The 17,139-nt window shown below is 48.2% G+C and overlaps 1 protein-coding gene across 1 annotated transcript; it reads left to right on the top strand.

The window, feature by feature from the left end:
* Positions 1-898: 898 nt before the first annotated feature.
* On the top strand, positions 899-15,917 carry RBM5 (RNA binding motif protein 5). Its single transcript, XM_058031744.1, has 24 exons — positions 899-1,035; positions 1,134-1,578; positions 1,767-1,922; positions 3,793-3,862; positions 4,343-4,416; positions 6,734-6,817; positions 7,238-7,298; positions 7,456-7,521; positions 7,667-7,827; positions 8,828-8,925; positions 9,421-9,508; positions 9,751-9,828; positions 9,922-9,994; positions 10,498-10,583; positions 10,899-10,977; positions 11,226-11,317; positions 11,861-12,025; positions 12,494-12,640; positions 12,720-12,791; positions 13,527-13,706; positions 13,919-13,993; positions 14,443-14,540; positions 14,631-14,760; positions 15,259-15,917. Exons 1-24 carry the CDS (start codon positions 1,019-1,021, stop codon positions 15,382-15,384), a joined length of 2,721 nt encoding a protein of 906 aa, XP_057887727.1. The 5' UTR covers positions 899-1,018; the 3' UTR covers positions 15,385-15,917.
* Positions 15,918-17,139: the final 1,222 nt, after the last annotated feature.

The following is a 17,139-nucleotide window of genomic DNA, read 5'->3' as shown; positions in this document are numbered from 1 at the left end:
AACGGTCTTGAAAAAAATAAATATGGCACAATTTTGTGTATCATTTTAAAATATATTTTGTTGGGTCCCAAGCAAACTCTCAGGACTGAGGGTCAGGCAGTGAGGAGGACCTGACTGCATTTGAATGTGGTTTGATGGGCTCTCAGCAGCCTCTGCCTGCTCCTGCCATGCTCCGAAGGGTCCAGGTCCAGGCAGGAGAGCTGTGCAGGAGCAGGCACTGTGCTGGTGCCATGGGAAGGGGGCAGAGGGGACCTTGGTGCTGGGAATATGGAGAGGACAACATTGCTGGGGCCAAAGTCTGGTTGGCTTTGCAGGTCCTGGGCTTGGCCATGGGAGCCCAGGCAGTGCAGGTGGGGATACAGCCCCATGTCCTCCCTTGGGGACAGAAATTATTCACTTTTAACTGAGGCAGGTGCCCCCCAAAGGGACCATAGGCCATGACAACTATTTAGCTACTGACAGGGGGAGGAGCTGAGGTTCTTCACTGTGGAGAAGAGAGGACTCCAGGAGGAACTTAAGACCCCCTTCGAGTCCCCAGAGGGGCTCCAAGTCGGCTGGAGAGGGGCTTTGGATGGGGCATACGGTAACAGCACAAGGGATAACTGCTTTCAACTGACAGCAGTTTTGGATGGTTCATGAGGAGGAAATGCACTGCGGCGAGGCACGGGGAGCTGTTTCACAGAGCAGTTGCGCTGCCCTATTCCTGGCAGTGTCCAGAGTTAGGCTGGACGGGGCTCAAAGCATCCCGCTCCCATGATGGGGGGGGAGGCCGCACCGCAGGGCCCTTAATGGCGGCAGCGCCTCTCCCTAACTACATTTCCCGGCGTGCCGCGCGGCCGCTGCGCCTGCGCCCCGATTGGAAGCTTCCAGTCGGGGCGCGAGGTGGCTGCTGGGTACAAGACGGGCGGTCCCTTAGGCGCCATTTTGTGGCGAGGTAGCGAGAGGGACTGTGCGGGTGTGCTTGGCGTGTGGTGCCGGATCGTGCTGTGCCTGGTGCCTGCGGATCCTGGGCGGCGGCATGGGCTCGGACAAGCGGTGAGTGGCGGCGGGAGGGCGAGGGGAGACGGGAGGACGGGTGGTGGGGGTCGCGGCGGGCGCTTCACGCTCTGAGCTCGGCCCGCTGTGCCCCGCAGGGTGAGCCGGACGGAGCGGAGCGGCCGCTACGGCTCCATCGTGGAGAGGGAGGACCGCGACGAGCGGGAGTCCCGCAGCCGGCGGAGGGATGACTACAAGAGGTCCAGCGAGGAGCGCCGCGGTGACCGCTATGATGACTATCGCGACTACGATAGCAGAGACTACGACAACCGAGACTACGACAGCCGCGATAGCCGAGACTGCCGCGACTACGACAGTCGGGACTACGACAGCCGAGACAGCCGGGTCTGCCGAGACTACGATAGTCGCGACAGCCGCGATTGCCGAGACTACGATAGCCGAGATTGCCGCGACTACGACAGCCGGGACAGCCGAGACTACGATTGCCGGGACTACGATAGTCGGGATTGCCGAGACTACGACAGTCGCGATAGCCGAGACTATGATAGAGACTACGACAGCCGCGATTACGATAGCCCCGAGGTGAGCGGGGCCGGGGCCGGTACTGCGGGGCGGAGGGCGCCGGGAGCGGGTTGGAGCCCGGAGCGCTGCCCGGGGCCGTGCGGAGCAGCCCCGGGCCGGCGGGCGGTGTCGGTGTCACCGTCCGTTCGTGTGGCACTGTGGGGACACCGCGGGGATCGCCGTGCCTAACCGTGGCCGCTGGCTTCCAGAGGGAGCGGGAGCGCAGGAACAGCGACAAGTCGGAGGACGGGTACCATTCCGATGGCGACTACGGCGAGCACGACTACCGGAACGATATTAACGATGAGAAAGAAAGCAAGACCATCATGTTGCGTGGGCTCCCCATCACGGTCACGGAGAACGATGTGAGTAGCCGGGCAGGGCCGTGCCTGCCTTGCCCCCGGGCAGGGCCGTGCCGGAGCGGCTGCTGCCATTTTGTTGAGCGCTGCATCATGGTGGCCGCTCTCTAGCGCTGTCGCGCTGCCATTTTGAGTTCTGAAAGCATTTAAACTCCCAGTGTTAAGTAATAGAGGTCAGTTCAATGTTAAACAGTCCCTTTCAGACGGAACGAACTGTGAATATTCGTTTTTTCACGGATGTTTTTTTCTAAGAGTGAATTTTAAACTATCTGCTCCTTGCCGCTTTTCTGTGTGGGAGGGAAGAGGCAGATTTTTTCTGCTGCTTCGCTCCACTGCAGGGAGGGGGGAGGGGGACAGAGACAAAGAGGTGGCAATCACCAGTTTTTCTGCTCTTTATCGAGGCCAGAACTTGTGACCGATGGGGTCACACACAGTCACCGAGCTCCTTAGCCGAGCACAGCCCCGCACAAAGCTGCTTTGTGTGGGCACAGCTGTGGGAGTCAAAATGGCTGCTGCCGAGCTGAGGGAGCAAGTACTAAAGAGCTTGGTGCTTGCTTGTCTGACGTATTTATTTGAAAGATGTTAAAGCTTTAAGGTTTCTTATCTATGGTAACTTTTTAGGGTTTCTCTTCTTACTGGGTTATTTTGGTTACCAACATATAAGCTCTATTTGAGGGGTAAAAGCTGAGCCCAGTTTGTTTCCAGTCAAGACTCCGCCTCTGCCTTCGATGTGTATATGCCTTCATTGCTAACACAGGGAATACATTTGCACCATTTCTACAATGCAGATTTTTTCCTTTGCTTTTTCGTTGGTTGCTTGTTACCCTCTTGATTTTGAGGGTTCCTAATCACCATATAGTGCTGTAACATTTTCGTGAGTGTTTGAAATCAAGTGTAGGTTCCTGTATACAAATGAGACAGTCCAGTCGGACATTACACAGAACACTTTAGAACAGTTCTTGTTTGAGATAATGGTGCAGTTCTACAGTTGTGCAATAACTGTAGCATAATTTATAGGAATGGTTATTTCTGGACTCAGAGTGTAGACAATGCATCTTGCAACGTGGAGTTGAATTCTTACATTAACGCTGCTTCTGGTTGTGTACACAATTCTCTTTCTTTTCTACATTTTTCATAAGAAAAATTCACTTGCATACTGGTATTATTTCCAGTCAGCATATAAATGGGCAGCTTTAGATAAGTTTTTGTTCTGATGAGCAGCCCTGTTGCCTGTAATGTACTTTGAATTCTGTGAAAGCTGCTGAAAAACCTTGTGTCTTCTGCTCTAGAATTAAAGAATTTGTTAGTGTTGGTTTTTCCTCCATGCCTCTGCACAGTGGCTGAGGCTGCCTGTGCCACAGCAGCTTTGTTACACCAGCAAAACTGACATTTCTTTGGCTTTTTATGGGATGACACGTTCTTTACAAATCTGCTTTATCTTGGGAAACTGATGAGATCTTTAGCATGAGGCTTAGGAATACATTGATCATGGAGCCTTGCAGTGCAGGCTTCTTGTTTTTCATTGCTAGGAGCAAAGGGATACCAGTACTGTTCTTTTTAAAATCTTGGGATCCTGCACAGATCTATGACCAAATACTGAGAACACTGACCAATAATCTGTTCTGTGGCTGAGAACACACAATCATAAGGGTTCAGGTTCTGGATGATTCAATGTCCTGAGTGAGAATTACAGTTACGGACTTGGATGCTCATCAGCCCCTGTTGGCTTCTCAGTAAATGTCTTCTTTGTCTTTGAGATACTGTCAAAAACATTGTTTTGTGTATCTCTTTCATGGTACTGCAAGGTAGGTGGTTTCTGTGACTTCTTTCTGCCAAGCTATGAAAATTTTAACTGTTGGATCAAAATCTCCTGCAGATTCGTGAGCTTATTGAGTCCTTTGAAGGTCCTCAGCCTGCAGACGTGAGGCTGATGAAGAGAAAGACAGGTGAGAGCTCTTAATCCAGTTTTTGACATCACCTTCCTCTTCCCCAGCCCAAAAGAGTATCCAGAATTGTCCCCAAACTGCAAGCACATGCAATTAAAAAAAAAAAAAGGTTTGCCATGGCTAAGGAATGTGGCTTTTTGGAAGACTTAGATAGCTGGTCAACATGTTAAAAGAAGTCTGTCTACAGGGGGTTTTGTTAACAGGTATTGGTAAGTAATAATAGTGTAAACCCATTTAATAGTATGTAGTGTGTTGCATGGTTACCCTTAAAGATGGATTCAGATGGAGTGAAATGTAGCCAGTTAAGGCAGCTTGGTTCCTTGCCATGGCAAAATAACGAGCAGATCCCAGCAGTTGACTGACGTCGCATTTGTAAAGCTGCTTTGTCATGAAGTAATGAAGCAGTTGGAGAGAGATTCACCTGTTTTAAAGGAACTGACTAACACAAGTATCCCGTCTATATCTGAATGCTGTCTCTAGGTGTAAGCCGTGGTTTCGCCTTCGTGGAGTTTTATCACTTTCAAGATGCTACCAGCTGGATGGAAGCCAATCAGGTTGCTTCACTCACCAAGTCTAGATATTCCTGAAAATGGAACAAGTCTGTACAGTTTAATGAGAAAAAAAAAAAAAAAAAAAAGGAAAAAATAGAGGTGGAAGGAGTGGTTTGTTCCATAACAGTGATTTAAAGAATAAAAGCTTTGTATATATTAAAATTTGTAACATAAAAGATAAAATTAAGAGAAAAAGTTCTACTTTGGTAAAAGGTGCCATTGTTTTAAATGACTTGGTTTCCATTTAATTGGCTTATGAAGATTTGGCTAGTATTCGTTAAAAAATCCTAGCTTATTTCCACTTGATGTTTCCTTCTCTGTTGTCAGAGAAAGCACCACATCTCTGTGTTGCATTGGTATTAACCCTGAAAGAGAAGTGTCAGTTCTTGGCAATAATCTGTTACCCCAGTTAAAGAGGGGGAACTGGCTCTCATAAAGAAAAAAGCATATTCATTTCAACTAAATTAGGCAGACAGTGAGATCTCACATCTGTTAGACACTGTATTTTGGCTTTTTTGTTACTATGACTTGATAAGGAGCCAAAATGCAGTAAGAATCCTCTGGTTTGTTTTCCTGTGAGATTTTCCTGTAGCCCTGCAAACAGTTTCACTTGCTTTCGCTACTTTGAGATTCATAACCTATTTTAACAGCAGAACTTAAAAATACTCTCAAAGTGAGCAAAGTGTCAAATCACAGATCTTTTTTTCCTGCACCTGAATATTTGATGCAGCAGTCCTATGACAACACTATGACTGGTTTTCTGCTCTGTTGATGTTATAATAAAGAAACGGCACCATCATGGGATTCATGGCAGTTCCAGCAGATGGAAGTTGTCATATGCCTTGTGCTGGCATAGTGTTTCATATGTCCCACACTATGGATGACATCCCCAGCCAGAGAGCAGCTTTCAAATTCTGTTTCCTGACGTGCTGCTCAGTAGGGCAGGTGGCTGTTGGGGAGAGACCAATACCAAGAAATTAATGCTGAGCATATTTTCAGAAATTAATTTTTTTTTAATATATACAAAGCTATACTGATGCATAATTTATTGAAATACACTCAAATTCACTCCAGTAAGCAACCACCTTAGTAGTAGGGAAAACATAGCCTGTCCCCAGCAGCCGGGTTGCTGCCTGTTAGATGACAGAACGATGTATTGCAACTATGCCAGCAGCCTTGTTTCTATGTGTGCACATCCAGTGAGTGCTGGGCCCTCCAACCCTCCCTCCTGCCGGTAGGAGCAATGGCTTTGCCCTGTTCAGTCGTGCAGAATGTGAGAGCCTTATTCATGCTACGTGCTAGATCTGTGTCAGACCCTGTTATCAGAAAAGCCACTGGTCCTGACACTGATACTCTGCAGAAAGCCAACCTGCTATAAAAATGGTTCTGCCGTTGCAGTGTCTGGGGTGTGGCCTCTAATATGCACTTCCTCACATGTGCTTCCACCTGTTTGACCAAAATATGTTGAGAGCCATATTTTGAAAGGTCCTTCTGCATACCCACGCTTGGCAAAGCGTGAGGCTGAGAGTCAAGGCTTCTTAATAGCTGTAAATTCCTAACTCCTCTGAAGTCAGAGTGAGAGGACATGCTGAAAGCATTATGAACTTTTCCTACCCCTGGAGAAGCTTCACGTGCAAACTAGTTACTCATTTTGGAGAGCTCTTGCCTGAACGAAGAACACAAACCTCTTGTGCAGGCTTCCAATTGAACTGATGCAGTAGTCAAATGAAACCACTCTTGAGTTATGTTTCAGTTGATGGCACTTGTAATCCAGCCTTCAAGAAGTCTAAGCAGGGTCCCTTTGGGAGGAATTACTGTATTTTCAAGGGGACACTTCTGAAGTGTGCTTGGAAAAGTAAATCCAAATGTGGTTAAAAGGTCTGGGGTGTTTGGAGTAGGGGATGAAGTGAAGCAGTCACCTAAGGACGTGTTTAGAAAGTCTCACAGTGCTATACCAGAAGTGAATAGAAATGGGGGCAAAGAGACTCCTAAAAATGTGTTAATCTGAATGCAGCAGATTAGGACTCTGTCTCCTTCGAGACACTTTCTGGTTCCATGTCAGCGTTTAGTGTTTGGCAGCTTTTTCTACACTCCCTGATTCTGTTTATCTTTGCTCCACATCCCATTCTCTTACTGCCCTCGTCCTCCTCTCTGCAGGATTGGATGGGCAGGGTGTAGGTGGCGGTGGTTGTCCTCCACATCCTCCCCATATGTTGTCCATTTAATTCAGGAGCACTGATTCCTCCGAAGGGTGCTCTGCCATGGGAAAATGGACGTGTGTGTCTTGATACAGGAATAATTGAAACCACTTTTTTTGCAGAAAAAGCTGGTGATCCAAGGGAAGCAGATTGCAATGCACTACAGCAACCCAAGGCCTAAATTTGAGGATTGGCTCTGCAACAAGGTACAGCACATGTTTCTGTGAGAGTTTGTCTTACTCTGGAGCTCACTGCTTGCTCAGTGGTTTAAAGAAAGTGGCACCTAAATCAGACCTGCTCCTGCTCCCATAAAGTTAAATTATTCCCCAGCATGTGTTCCCTTCTAACACTGCTTTTAGTGACTGTTGTGACTACACTTGGGATTGTAAGCCAGAGACTACTCAGTTAAAATAACTAATGTGGGATGACTAGGCAGAAGGTAGCTGGGATGTTCTGGAAAGCAGCTGTGATGCAGATAAGGGTGGCTTTTGATGTTCTGGATTATTCTGGTGGGTGGGGCTTTGTTGTGTTACTTTATGTGACTGTCTGGGTTTTGTTAGTGTACAGCAAATGCAGCATTACTAAAATTACCCAAGTTCTTACTGGGCTTCTGTTGTTTGTCACAGTGCTGCCTTTACAACTTCAGGAGGAGGCTCAAATGCTTCCGCTGTGGAGCGGACAAGTTTGGTACGTTACCATCATCTCTTTCATGGCCAGCTTGTGGGAAACTCTCTGGCCTATGTAGGAACCAGAGTTCCATGTAGGTTCTAGACTGGCTTATGAAATGCTGAGCTTGAAGTGAATGGACCATGTCCTGACTGAAATATTTTCTCTTCATACAAAGATTCAGAACAGGAGGTACCACCTGGGGCAGCAGAAGCCGTTCAGTCTGTGGATTATTACTGTGATAGTAAGTGATCTTTGACTTACTCTAGAATGTGAAACCTAAACACACATACTAAAAATCCTTTCTGTACCTCAGCCTGCCTGCTGAAGGACTTGAAACACTGCAAAGTTATGATGTGCACTGCTAATGTCATCCTTTTTCTCCTCAGCCATCATTCTTCGAAACATTGCTCCTCACACAGTGGTGGAATCCATCATGACTGCCTTGTCCCCCTATGCCTCTCTGGCAGTCAATAATATTCGTCTCATCAAAGACAAGCAGACTCAGCAGAACAGAGGCTTTGCGTTTGTGCAGCTGTCTTCTGCCATGGTGAGGACTTCACTGGTGTTCTGGAGAGAATCAGCTGCTTAACCTCCTTCTCTGCATTGCAGCATTTAGAGCCCTGAGCTGTCTCTAGGACTGTCCCCCTTCAAGGAGTGTTGATGGATGCAGTGTGTCAAAGCTGATAATATGTAGCTGCAGTTTGAAAGGTGGTGGGACGTTGGGAGCAGGTTGAAAATCTATTTTGGTAGCAGAGTTCTGTTCTGAATTGCAGCTTAGCTTCGTGCTTTGATTGCAGAAGTACTGCTGTGGGATCATACTTTGACAGATTCTGAGATCTGGGGCATACAGTGTGGGAGCACGTGCATAGAGTTAGGCTTCTTCCACCTGGAGAAGAGAGGAGGAGGCAGATGTTGCTCTTCTTTGCAGCATCCAGTGGGAAGGTGTAAGGACAGCAGAAACATTCTCAAGGAGAGGACAAAAGGGAGTAGCCATAAATTAAAACACAGGAAATTGCAGAGATATGAGAAAAGCCTCCTAAGTTTCAGGGAGGTCTTGTGCTGGCTTGGGGTCTATGAAGGGCAGTGAATCTCTGTTCCTGGATGTGACATAGTGCTGGCTGGGTTAACCATTGGATTGAATGATTTTAAAGGTCCTTTCCAACCTGAATGATTCATTGAGTCTGTACATGAAACTCGAGCAGCAGTGTGATCTGTTTGGACCTGCTTTAATCAGAGGAAAGGGTTGCATTAAAACAGGTGCCTAATCTGTTTTTGCTGTTCCATTTGGAGTAGTTTGTGTCTTGATGAAGCTGAGCTTCTGGAACATATTTAATACTATGTGACCCAGGGAAAGGCTCAGTATTTTCACATGGGCTAACAGGGGTCTCACTGTGCTCTTCTGCACGTGTGTAATGTGAGGAGATGGAGGTGTTTTTACATCTTTAGCTCTTTTCAGTGGCTCTACATGAAAAGGTGGAGTTTGGGGGACTTATGGATCCCCCTCAGTATAAACTGCCCTTCATAATAATGAGTATTTTTTTTTGTAGGATGCTTCTCAACTGCTACAAATTTTACAAAGTCTTCAGCCACCGCTAAAAATTGATGGCAAAACAATTGGTGTTGACTTTGCAAAGAGTGCCAGAAAGTGAGTGTGATAGCAGTCAATTGCAATTTTGGTTTTTGCTTTTTTTTTTTTTTATTCACATACCCACCCCTTCCCTTTATATTGGATGGTTTCTTCTTGTCACCCACGCTTTTATTAAGCTTATTCTAACTCCAAAGTTTTACTTCCCATAAGTCACTTGTGTTGCATGCATCCTGCTCTTCACTGTGTACCCGGAGAGTCAAAGCAGTGTTCCCCACAACCCTGCTTCCATCCTCTGAAGATAACACTGTAACTGTTTGTGGGCACAGCACATTTGTTTCCTTGGAGACCTTCTGACTTGTTACCAACTCTACAACAATGAACCTGAAGTTCCTTTACTTGCCAAGCAATGTTTTGGCTCCTGTTATAAAACATTCTGAATGTTTCATAACTGCCAAGAAGTCCATGTGTGAGGGCAGACTCCACCTCCTTGCACAGGGAGACACTTCAGTAAAAAGCAGAACTTACTCAGGTGCCTGATTTTTGTGATTGCAGAGACCTGCTTCTCCCAGACGGTAACAGAGTCAGCGCCTTCTCTGTGGCAAGTACAGCCATTGCTGCAGCCCAGTGGTCATCCACCCAGGTATGATTTGGAGACTGCTACTCATAGTCCTGCTTTCCTGAAAATTGAAATGCAGACTGTGTAATTGCCCTGCTGGCCACCTGCTTGGTTCAGTTTGATGGCAGATTCAGCCATGACAGATCTGGTCCACACACAATCAGTGTCCAGTTTGGAGCCTAGGCAGTGAGGTGCATGAAATTATTTAATAAAGTCCCTGACAAATTATTTAACCTGTCCCTGACCAATAGTATCTTGAATTTCAGCCACAGACTGGAGAGGGCAGCACCCTTGACTACAGCTATCTCCAGTCAGGACAGGAGGGATACTCACAGTATGCTCAGGTTAGTGGTAGAGATTATGCTCTAAGCAGTAGGTTGTCATAATTCGGGTATGCAGATTACTCACCTTGTGTTGTCATTCATTTCCCTTTACAGTATTCCCAGGATTATCAGCAGTACTACCAAAATCAAGGAGGAGTGTTGGACACAGACACAGCTACCATATCAGGTAGTGTTTCCAGCATCTTAGAAGCAGTTGTTTGTAATTATAATTTTGCAGTAGTGTTTTGTTGTTTGGCTGCACAGAAGACTTGGCTCATTTTGCTCTCAGGATGTCTGAATGAGGATACATTACTAGAGAGCTGTAGCAGATTTGTTGAAGTGGAATCTCTCGTGCAAGATGAGAGAGAAGCCTTAGTTTCAGACTGTTGACAAAGGCTTTGAACTTATGTTAGCAGTGTAAGCAGCTCTAGCAAATGTTCGGCACTAAGAGCTGTAGAGGCCAGGAATTGCTGACTTTGGGAGCAGAATGTTTCCTCCTGAAAAGGAAACTATTCCTTCTCTGGGTAGAAGATACCCACTGTGTATCTATCTCCTTTAGAACGTTTATTTCCTTGTTTGGCTGCTGGAGCTGGAATTAGTAGCTGGAACTATAAACACAGTAATTTTAGCCCGAGGATGCAGTAGTTTTACAAATTAGTTGGCTTATACATTGCTGCTCTCTTTTGGCAGGAGCTCCGGTCACTACAACAACAGCTGCAGTCGTGTCCCAGAGTCCTCAGCTGTACAATCAGCAGACAAACTCACCTGACTCTCCGGTAATTACAGCCCCGATGAGTCCTTGCTTTCAAAGCCTGGCATATGTGGCTTAGCTGTAGCCTTTGATTTTTTAAGTGGGTGGTACAGCAAAGCTTCTGAGTGTCCGTGGGTTAGTCACAGTGCTTGTGGTCATAAGTCACCTGCCATTTCTTTGGAATGGTTTTGTTCTTAGCTAAAGGTGAGTGCCAAGCATGCTGGTGAGGAGGAGTTAGCTGTCGTACGCGTAGGGTGCGCTGCTCACGCCTTGGCTCGCTGTCCTTGTTTTCTTGGTGACAGATTTTCTAATTGAGGGTTGTGGTTTGGGTTTTTTTCAGACACAATCAGCACCACCTACCACTAGCACTCAGGCACAGGCAGCTCCTCCGACTGGCGTAGTGCCTGGAACCAAGTACGGTAAGTGCTCGGGAGCTGCTCTTGGGGACCGGTTTCTGTCACTGTAGCAATAAAGCTCAGCTTTGGCCATGTGCTCCATCACCCTGTCATGGTGAAGCTGCCCCTGGAGAGCGTTGGCTGCATGAGCCCTTTACAGACGTGTCTGCCGTTGTGGCTGCTGTAATCTCCGAATTTTACCTGAAATGTAGAAAGATACCTGTCTGAATTCGTCTGGAACGACCATGTCCCACGCTTTAATTTTTTTACAGCTGTCCCTGATACTTCCACCTACCAATATGATGAATCTTCAGGATATTATTATGATCCTATAACAGGGCTCTACTATGATCCTAATTCCCAGGTAAACGCAAGTTCTTCCCACATGTCTTAACTGTTAAGGTCCATTAGTTTCCTATCTCTCATCATACGAGTGACATTTGAAGTGCACAACATACCAAATGTTGCAGATAACTCTCAGCAGTGTATGTAGGGCTGGGACTTGATTTCCCTCTGGTATAGCCCTGCATTTTTCTCTCCTTTTCCTTAATTTTCCTCCACATTTGGCCCATATAGGATTAGCACTTGTCACAGCCACTATAACTGAGCTATTTTGTTGCGGAGTGCCCAGCAAAGTGCACCCAGCTCTGGGCTCTGGTGGGTCGTCTCTTGGGAGAAGCAAAAGATTCTCCATAGTGCTGTTGGGCAGAACCACCTGTGTTTGGGGACAGAGGCTTCAGCCACTTCCTGCCTTTCGACTCCTCTGTGGAGTCTGCAAAACTTGTTTGGACTCTACAAAACGCCTTCCCGTGTGGTGCAGTAGTGTGAATCAGCTTGTTTGGGTTCTCCCGTGGACACTGAGCTTGTGTGAGGTGTTTAACTGCCTGCTTCTCCTTTCCTCTGGCAGTATTACTACAATGCCTTAACCCAGCAGTACCTGTACTGGGATGGCGAAAAGGAGACCTACATGCCTGCAGCAGAAGGTGTCACGTACCAACAGACAGCTACCACAACCACCACCAAAGAAGTGAAAGAGAAGAAAGAGAAACCTAAAAGTAAAACAGCCCAACAGGTAAAAGACAGAATGGGTTCATTACTGGGATGAAATCTTCTCTGTGGAATGGGATATTTCTCCTTTCTCATGAGAAAGGAAATCCTAGGTTATTCAGTGAGGTGCATGCCTTCAATTTGCAGGCACTGTGGGGGGCTGAGGAGAGGTGGAGTTGGCAAGGCTTCAGTGCAGAAATAAGCTCTGCATAGGAGTGCTTATGGAATGCTGCCAGGATCAGTGGGAGTATAACTGAGCCATCACATAGAGGATTAGCTTGATAAGAAGGGTTTGTACAGTAAAAGCAGCAAGCCGTGTTATCTTTGAACGCTGTATACAGGGAAACACCTGCACTGCATCCAGTGTTCTGTGGTTTAAAAATAAAAGGTAGTGGGTTGACTTGTTCTGAAACTGCATGTGAGATTGAACGGGTGTCATAAGAGATTGATAGCTTTGAGAGGAGCTGTGTGAGCAAACCACTCTGCATTTCAGATTGCTAAAGACATGGAGCGCTGGGCAAAGAGTTTGAACAAGCAGAAAGAGAACTTCAAGAACAGCTTCCAGCCACTGAGTACCAGGGAGGAGGAGCGGAAGGAATCAGCAGCTGCAGATGCAGGCTTTGCCCTCTTTGAGAAAAAGGTGAAGGTGCTGGCAGTGGTGTATGCTGGGGTTCCTGTGACAGAGAGCTCTGTGCTCATGGCATTCTTGTCTCATCCAGGGAGCTCTGTCTGAGCGACAGCAGATCTTGCCAGAGGTGTTGAAAAATGGAGATGATGAAAATCCACTAAAGGTGAGTATGGTAGAGGAGCTCTAGCCAAAACTTGCTTTCAAACCTGGATTTCCATGGCATTACCTGTAAAAAGTGGTGCTGATGATTGCAGCGATGTGGTCCAGGTGCAGTAGGTTGGGTGACTGAGATACACTGAGGACAGCTGTGATTCTTCTTAGCCTTGGGCTCAGTTGGGGTTTTGAGGTTTCTACATAGGCTGTACTTAGAAGTATTGTTTGGCTAATGGCAACTGTCTTGCAGTTGGTGTGTGGTATGTACTTCTTGTGAGTTGCAGTACTCACAAGTGTGGGCCCAGTACTCAATACACCTAGTGAGGGTGGCTTGAGGGACCCTGCAACAAAGGTGGCAGAGAACGCTGAACTACTTAACACGTTTGTTTCAGTCTTCACTGCCAAGGCCAGCCCTTAGGGATCCCTGACACAGGGGAACTGAGAAAAGGATCTAGCACTGGAAGGTTTCCTAGAGAGACTCTGGAGTCTCGTTTCCTAGAGATGCTCAGAGGTCATCAGGACACAGTCCTGAGCAGTATGTGCTAGTGGCAGACCCTGCTTAAGCAGGAGGGTTGGACTGGTTGACCTCCAGTGGTCCTCTCCAACCTCAGGCATTCTGTGATTTCATCCTTAGTAATGGGAGCATGCTGTTCCTCCTGTGATACACATCTGCAGCCTTTGTTCCCTCTTTGTGCTCTCTGAACTGTGGCACTGTTGCACTCCCCTAATGCTCTTTGCTTTTCAGCGTGGCCTTGTGGCTGCCTACAGTGGTGACAGCGATAACGATGAGGACTTGCTGGAAAGAATGGAGAATGAGGAGGAGAAGCTGACTGACTGGAAGAAGATGGCTTGTCTGCTGTGTAGAAGGCAGTTCCCAAACAAAGATGCTCTGATTCGTCACCAGCAGCTGTCCGACTTGCACAAGGTAGTTACGCTATGTAGTGAGGAAAACACTGGGGTTGTCATAATTAGGTGTGTAAACCAAAAACCATGAGGCGTGGTGCTGTTTGGAAAAGTGTTTTTCTTAGAGCAAAAGTCAGCAGGTGGATTTTTCCTCTCCCAAAAGTCAGCTACTTCATTTAAGAAGAACTGTTGTGGATTTCATGTTGTTAAAGTGAATCTCTCTTCTTGTTTCAGCAAAACATGGATATCTACAGGAGATCGAAGCTTTCCGAGCAGGAACTTGAAGCCTTGGAGCTGCGTGAGAGAGAGGTCAGTGTTGAGATGAGCAGATGAGCAGCTAATGGAAAACCTGTGCAGGTGATCTGTTGAGCTCTCCTTATCCTGACACACGTCACTGGAGATAATCCTTGTAAGCCAACCCCTTTTCCAGTCAAGGTTCAGAGCTGCCCTGTTGGATGGAGAGAAGTGTCCTGTGTCCCACAGATCTGGCTTAGCATGGAAGGCTCATTCCACCTCTAGCTCAGGGCTGCCAGGCTGGGGCTAGAAACCTGCAAGTCTCTTCTTACCCCAGTGCTGGTTCAGATGGTGCTCCAGGGACTTGGGTCTTGGGCTCTGCTGTTGGTGCTGTTGGTATTAGTGGGCTGCAGTCTAAAGCATTCTGACTCCCATTTATCTGACTCCCATTTATCTGACTCCCATAACTCAAAGCTGAACAAAAGTGTCTTGAAGTCCATGCTAACTGTAATTGCTTTGTGCAGATGAAATACAGAGACAGAGCAGCTGAGAGGCGGGAAAAGTACGGCATCCCCGAGCCGCCGGAGCCCAAGCGCAAGAAGGTCTACGATGCAGGCACAGTGTACGTATCTGAGAGCTCCTCAGCAGCTGTCTCAGTGCACCATCAGCAGTGAGGGTGGCTTGTTAGTTAACTCTTCTCTTCTTCCTGCAGGAATTACGAGCAGCCCACCAAAGATGGCCTTGACAACAGTAATATCGGGAACAAGATGCTGCAGGCCATGGGCTGGAGGGAAGGTTCAGGCTTGGGAAGGAAGTGTCAGGGCATCACAGCACCCATTGAGGTAAGTAAAGAGGGATGTCTCCTTGAGGAGGTTTGGTGCCTTTGTTTTTTTCTTGTTTAACCAGAAGCACTTGCTGCTGAAGAGCTCTGAAGGAATAAACTGCCAGCCACTGCAAAGCTGCCTCTGTTTATGTTGGCCTCTGCTAATGTTTGTCCCATTGCATGCTGAAGCAGAGGCATGGCTGTGCCTTCCTCCCTTTGGCATTTGAGTCCTGAGGCACTCTGGCCCCAGTACACCAGGAGGGGCTGCCCTCCCTCCAGTTGTTGCCTTTCCTGGCCTTGCCTGTGCTCAAGCTTGTGCTGTTAGGAGCTGTTCTGCACAATTGGACTGGGGCCAGAGTAGTGTGAGGTATGGGGTATTCCGTGTGCTCCAGTCTCTTGGTGTCCATGGTAGTATTTATGGCTGTAGAGATCCCCAGGGAAGCTGGGTGGATTGATGGGATTTTTGGTGGTGGTTTGGCCCTCACTGCAGAGCTGAAGTGTGTCCCTTCCCTTGCAGGCCCAGGTACGAATGAGAGGAGCTGGCTTGGGAGCCAAGGGCAGCTCCTACGGCGTCTCCACGGCGGATTCGTACAAAGACGCGGTGCGGAAAGCCATGTTCGCTCGCTTCACGGAGATGGAGTGACCCCTGCCTGCAGAGCACTTCTTGATAGCAAGAACTGACTGTTAAACTCTGTAGCCTTGGTGACCTGGCTGTATGCTGGCTTTGGTTTAGAGTTGACCATTTCATTCCCTTGGACGTTGTTCCCTGCTCAGCATGTAACAAACACTTCCATGAGCAGATTGTTTGAACTGACTCAACTTCATGCTGGAGAGCTCCTGGTTAGACCAAAGGGGATGGCTGATCTTTATATGGTCGTGTATATAGTGTAATGTATTCTGTGTTCTAGCATGTTGTCCAGGTGCTGCTCCTGCCCCCTGGAGCAGCAGCAGGACCTGTTAGCTGTGCTTTCAAACTGTCTCTGCTCTCCTTTTGTTGTATTGTCTGTCTTTGTTTTTTTGGAGAATTTTCCTGTACATTTTGTATGATACATCTTTGTATAGACTTTTTGAAGACTTTGATTCTAGTTGCCAATTTGGCTCATTTCCAAATGAAATACATCCAAAAATTATCCTATTTCTGTTTCTCGGTGGGTGAATGAAGAATTAAGTTGCCAATGCTACTTGTCCTTTCTGTCATTCTGCTTCTTCCCTGATGAGACTTCATCCTGGAGTTTCCGTTCCATGCAGTTCTCCACTCGCCTCCCTCCTTTCTCCCTGTGCTGTGCCTTGTTCTCAGCATCTTTCTCACAGCTCCAGCCTGGATGGTGGCTGGTGCAGCATCAGATCTCTCTGCAGCCCTTCTTGCCATCCCTGTGGGAGCAGGAGAGGTGCAGCAGCAGTGTCTGCACTTGCCCAGAGCTCTGGGTGTTACTTGCTGGCCCTTTGGTGGGCAGGGAGGGGGGTGACGTGTGGCACCTCTGGGAAGGTTCCTGTGCTCCACCTCGGCTTCTTCTGGGCTGCCTCGGTGCTGTGGGGGAGCTGCAGGCTGGGTGATGGGAGGATGAGGTTCCCCAGAGGTGTCCTGCAGCCGTTCCGTTACTGCCTTTCTGTTCTCTGCTGTGCTGTGCCTTGTTCACGCTCCTCTTCACAAGAGCCAGGGTAATCAGAGCCCATCTCAGCCCTGAGCTCTGCCTTTGCTGGTGCTGTTAGCTGTGGGGCTGTGGGGTCTTGCTCAGCCTTCACACACAGCTGAGCCGACAGTGGGCTCTCCTGATGTCCAGGTGGGTGTAAGAAGGGGTAGGATGAACCAGGAGCAGCTTCACCGTTCATGCTTGGTGCAAAGCCCTTCTGGGGGTCAAGGCCAGCATCCTCTGGCTCCTTTTTGGAATGGGTGAATCCTGCTTTGCCGGCTGCTCTAGCTGCACCTCTGCCCCTGTTGCACTGTCACGCTGCTGCCTGATTTTTGAGGGGTGCCTGGCGTGGGATGAGCCAAGCTGGGGAATGCCCCCAGTTCTGCATCAGGACCGGGACCGCAGGGCTTGGGGACCCTGCCAGAGTGGCCGGGCCGTTCCACCAGGTGGCAGGCGTGGCCCAGCTTGACAGTGTCTGTGCCGGGCTCCAGGGCTTCTCCCTAGCCTGTGACATTCCCTCTTCGGCTCCACAGAGGAAGCCGGCTGGCTTGAAACAACCTCAAAGTGACGGTTCCAGCTTCCCCTGAGGGGGGTGACAGGGAAGGCCGCCCTGGTGCACTGCGATGGGGCCCGTGTGCCCTTGGCAGCCTCCCCCACTCCCTGTGTGTCCCACTGGCCGCTGAAGTGCTCTGCTGCTCTGGGCTGTAAATGGGGGGGTTTGTTTCCCAGCAGGTGGGTTCGATGGATCGATAAAGTGCATTTGTGTA

The sequence above is a fragment of the Melospiza georgiana genome, chromosome 11, assembly GCF_028018845.1.
Source record: "Melospiza georgiana isolate bMelGeo1 chromosome 11, bMelGeo1.pri, whole genome shotgun sequence".
Classification (NCBI taxonomy): Eukaryota; Metazoa; Chordata; class Aves; order Passeriformes; family Passerellidae; genus Melospiza; species Melospiza georgiana.
Note: the sequence above shows the minus strand (reverse complement) of the source record. Positions and strands in the feature narration are given on the sequence as shown.

Coding starts and splice junctions, on each gene's coding strand:
- RBM5 (XM_058031744.1), top strand. Junction 7,828..8,827: donor TGCAGCTGTCTTCTGCCATG/GTGAGGACTTCA, acceptor TTTTTTTTGTAG/GATGCTTCTCAACTGCTACA. Junction 8,926..9,420: donor TTTGCAAAGAGTGCCAGAAA/GTGAGTGTGATA, acceptor TTGTGATTGCAG/AGACCTGCTTCTCCCAGACG.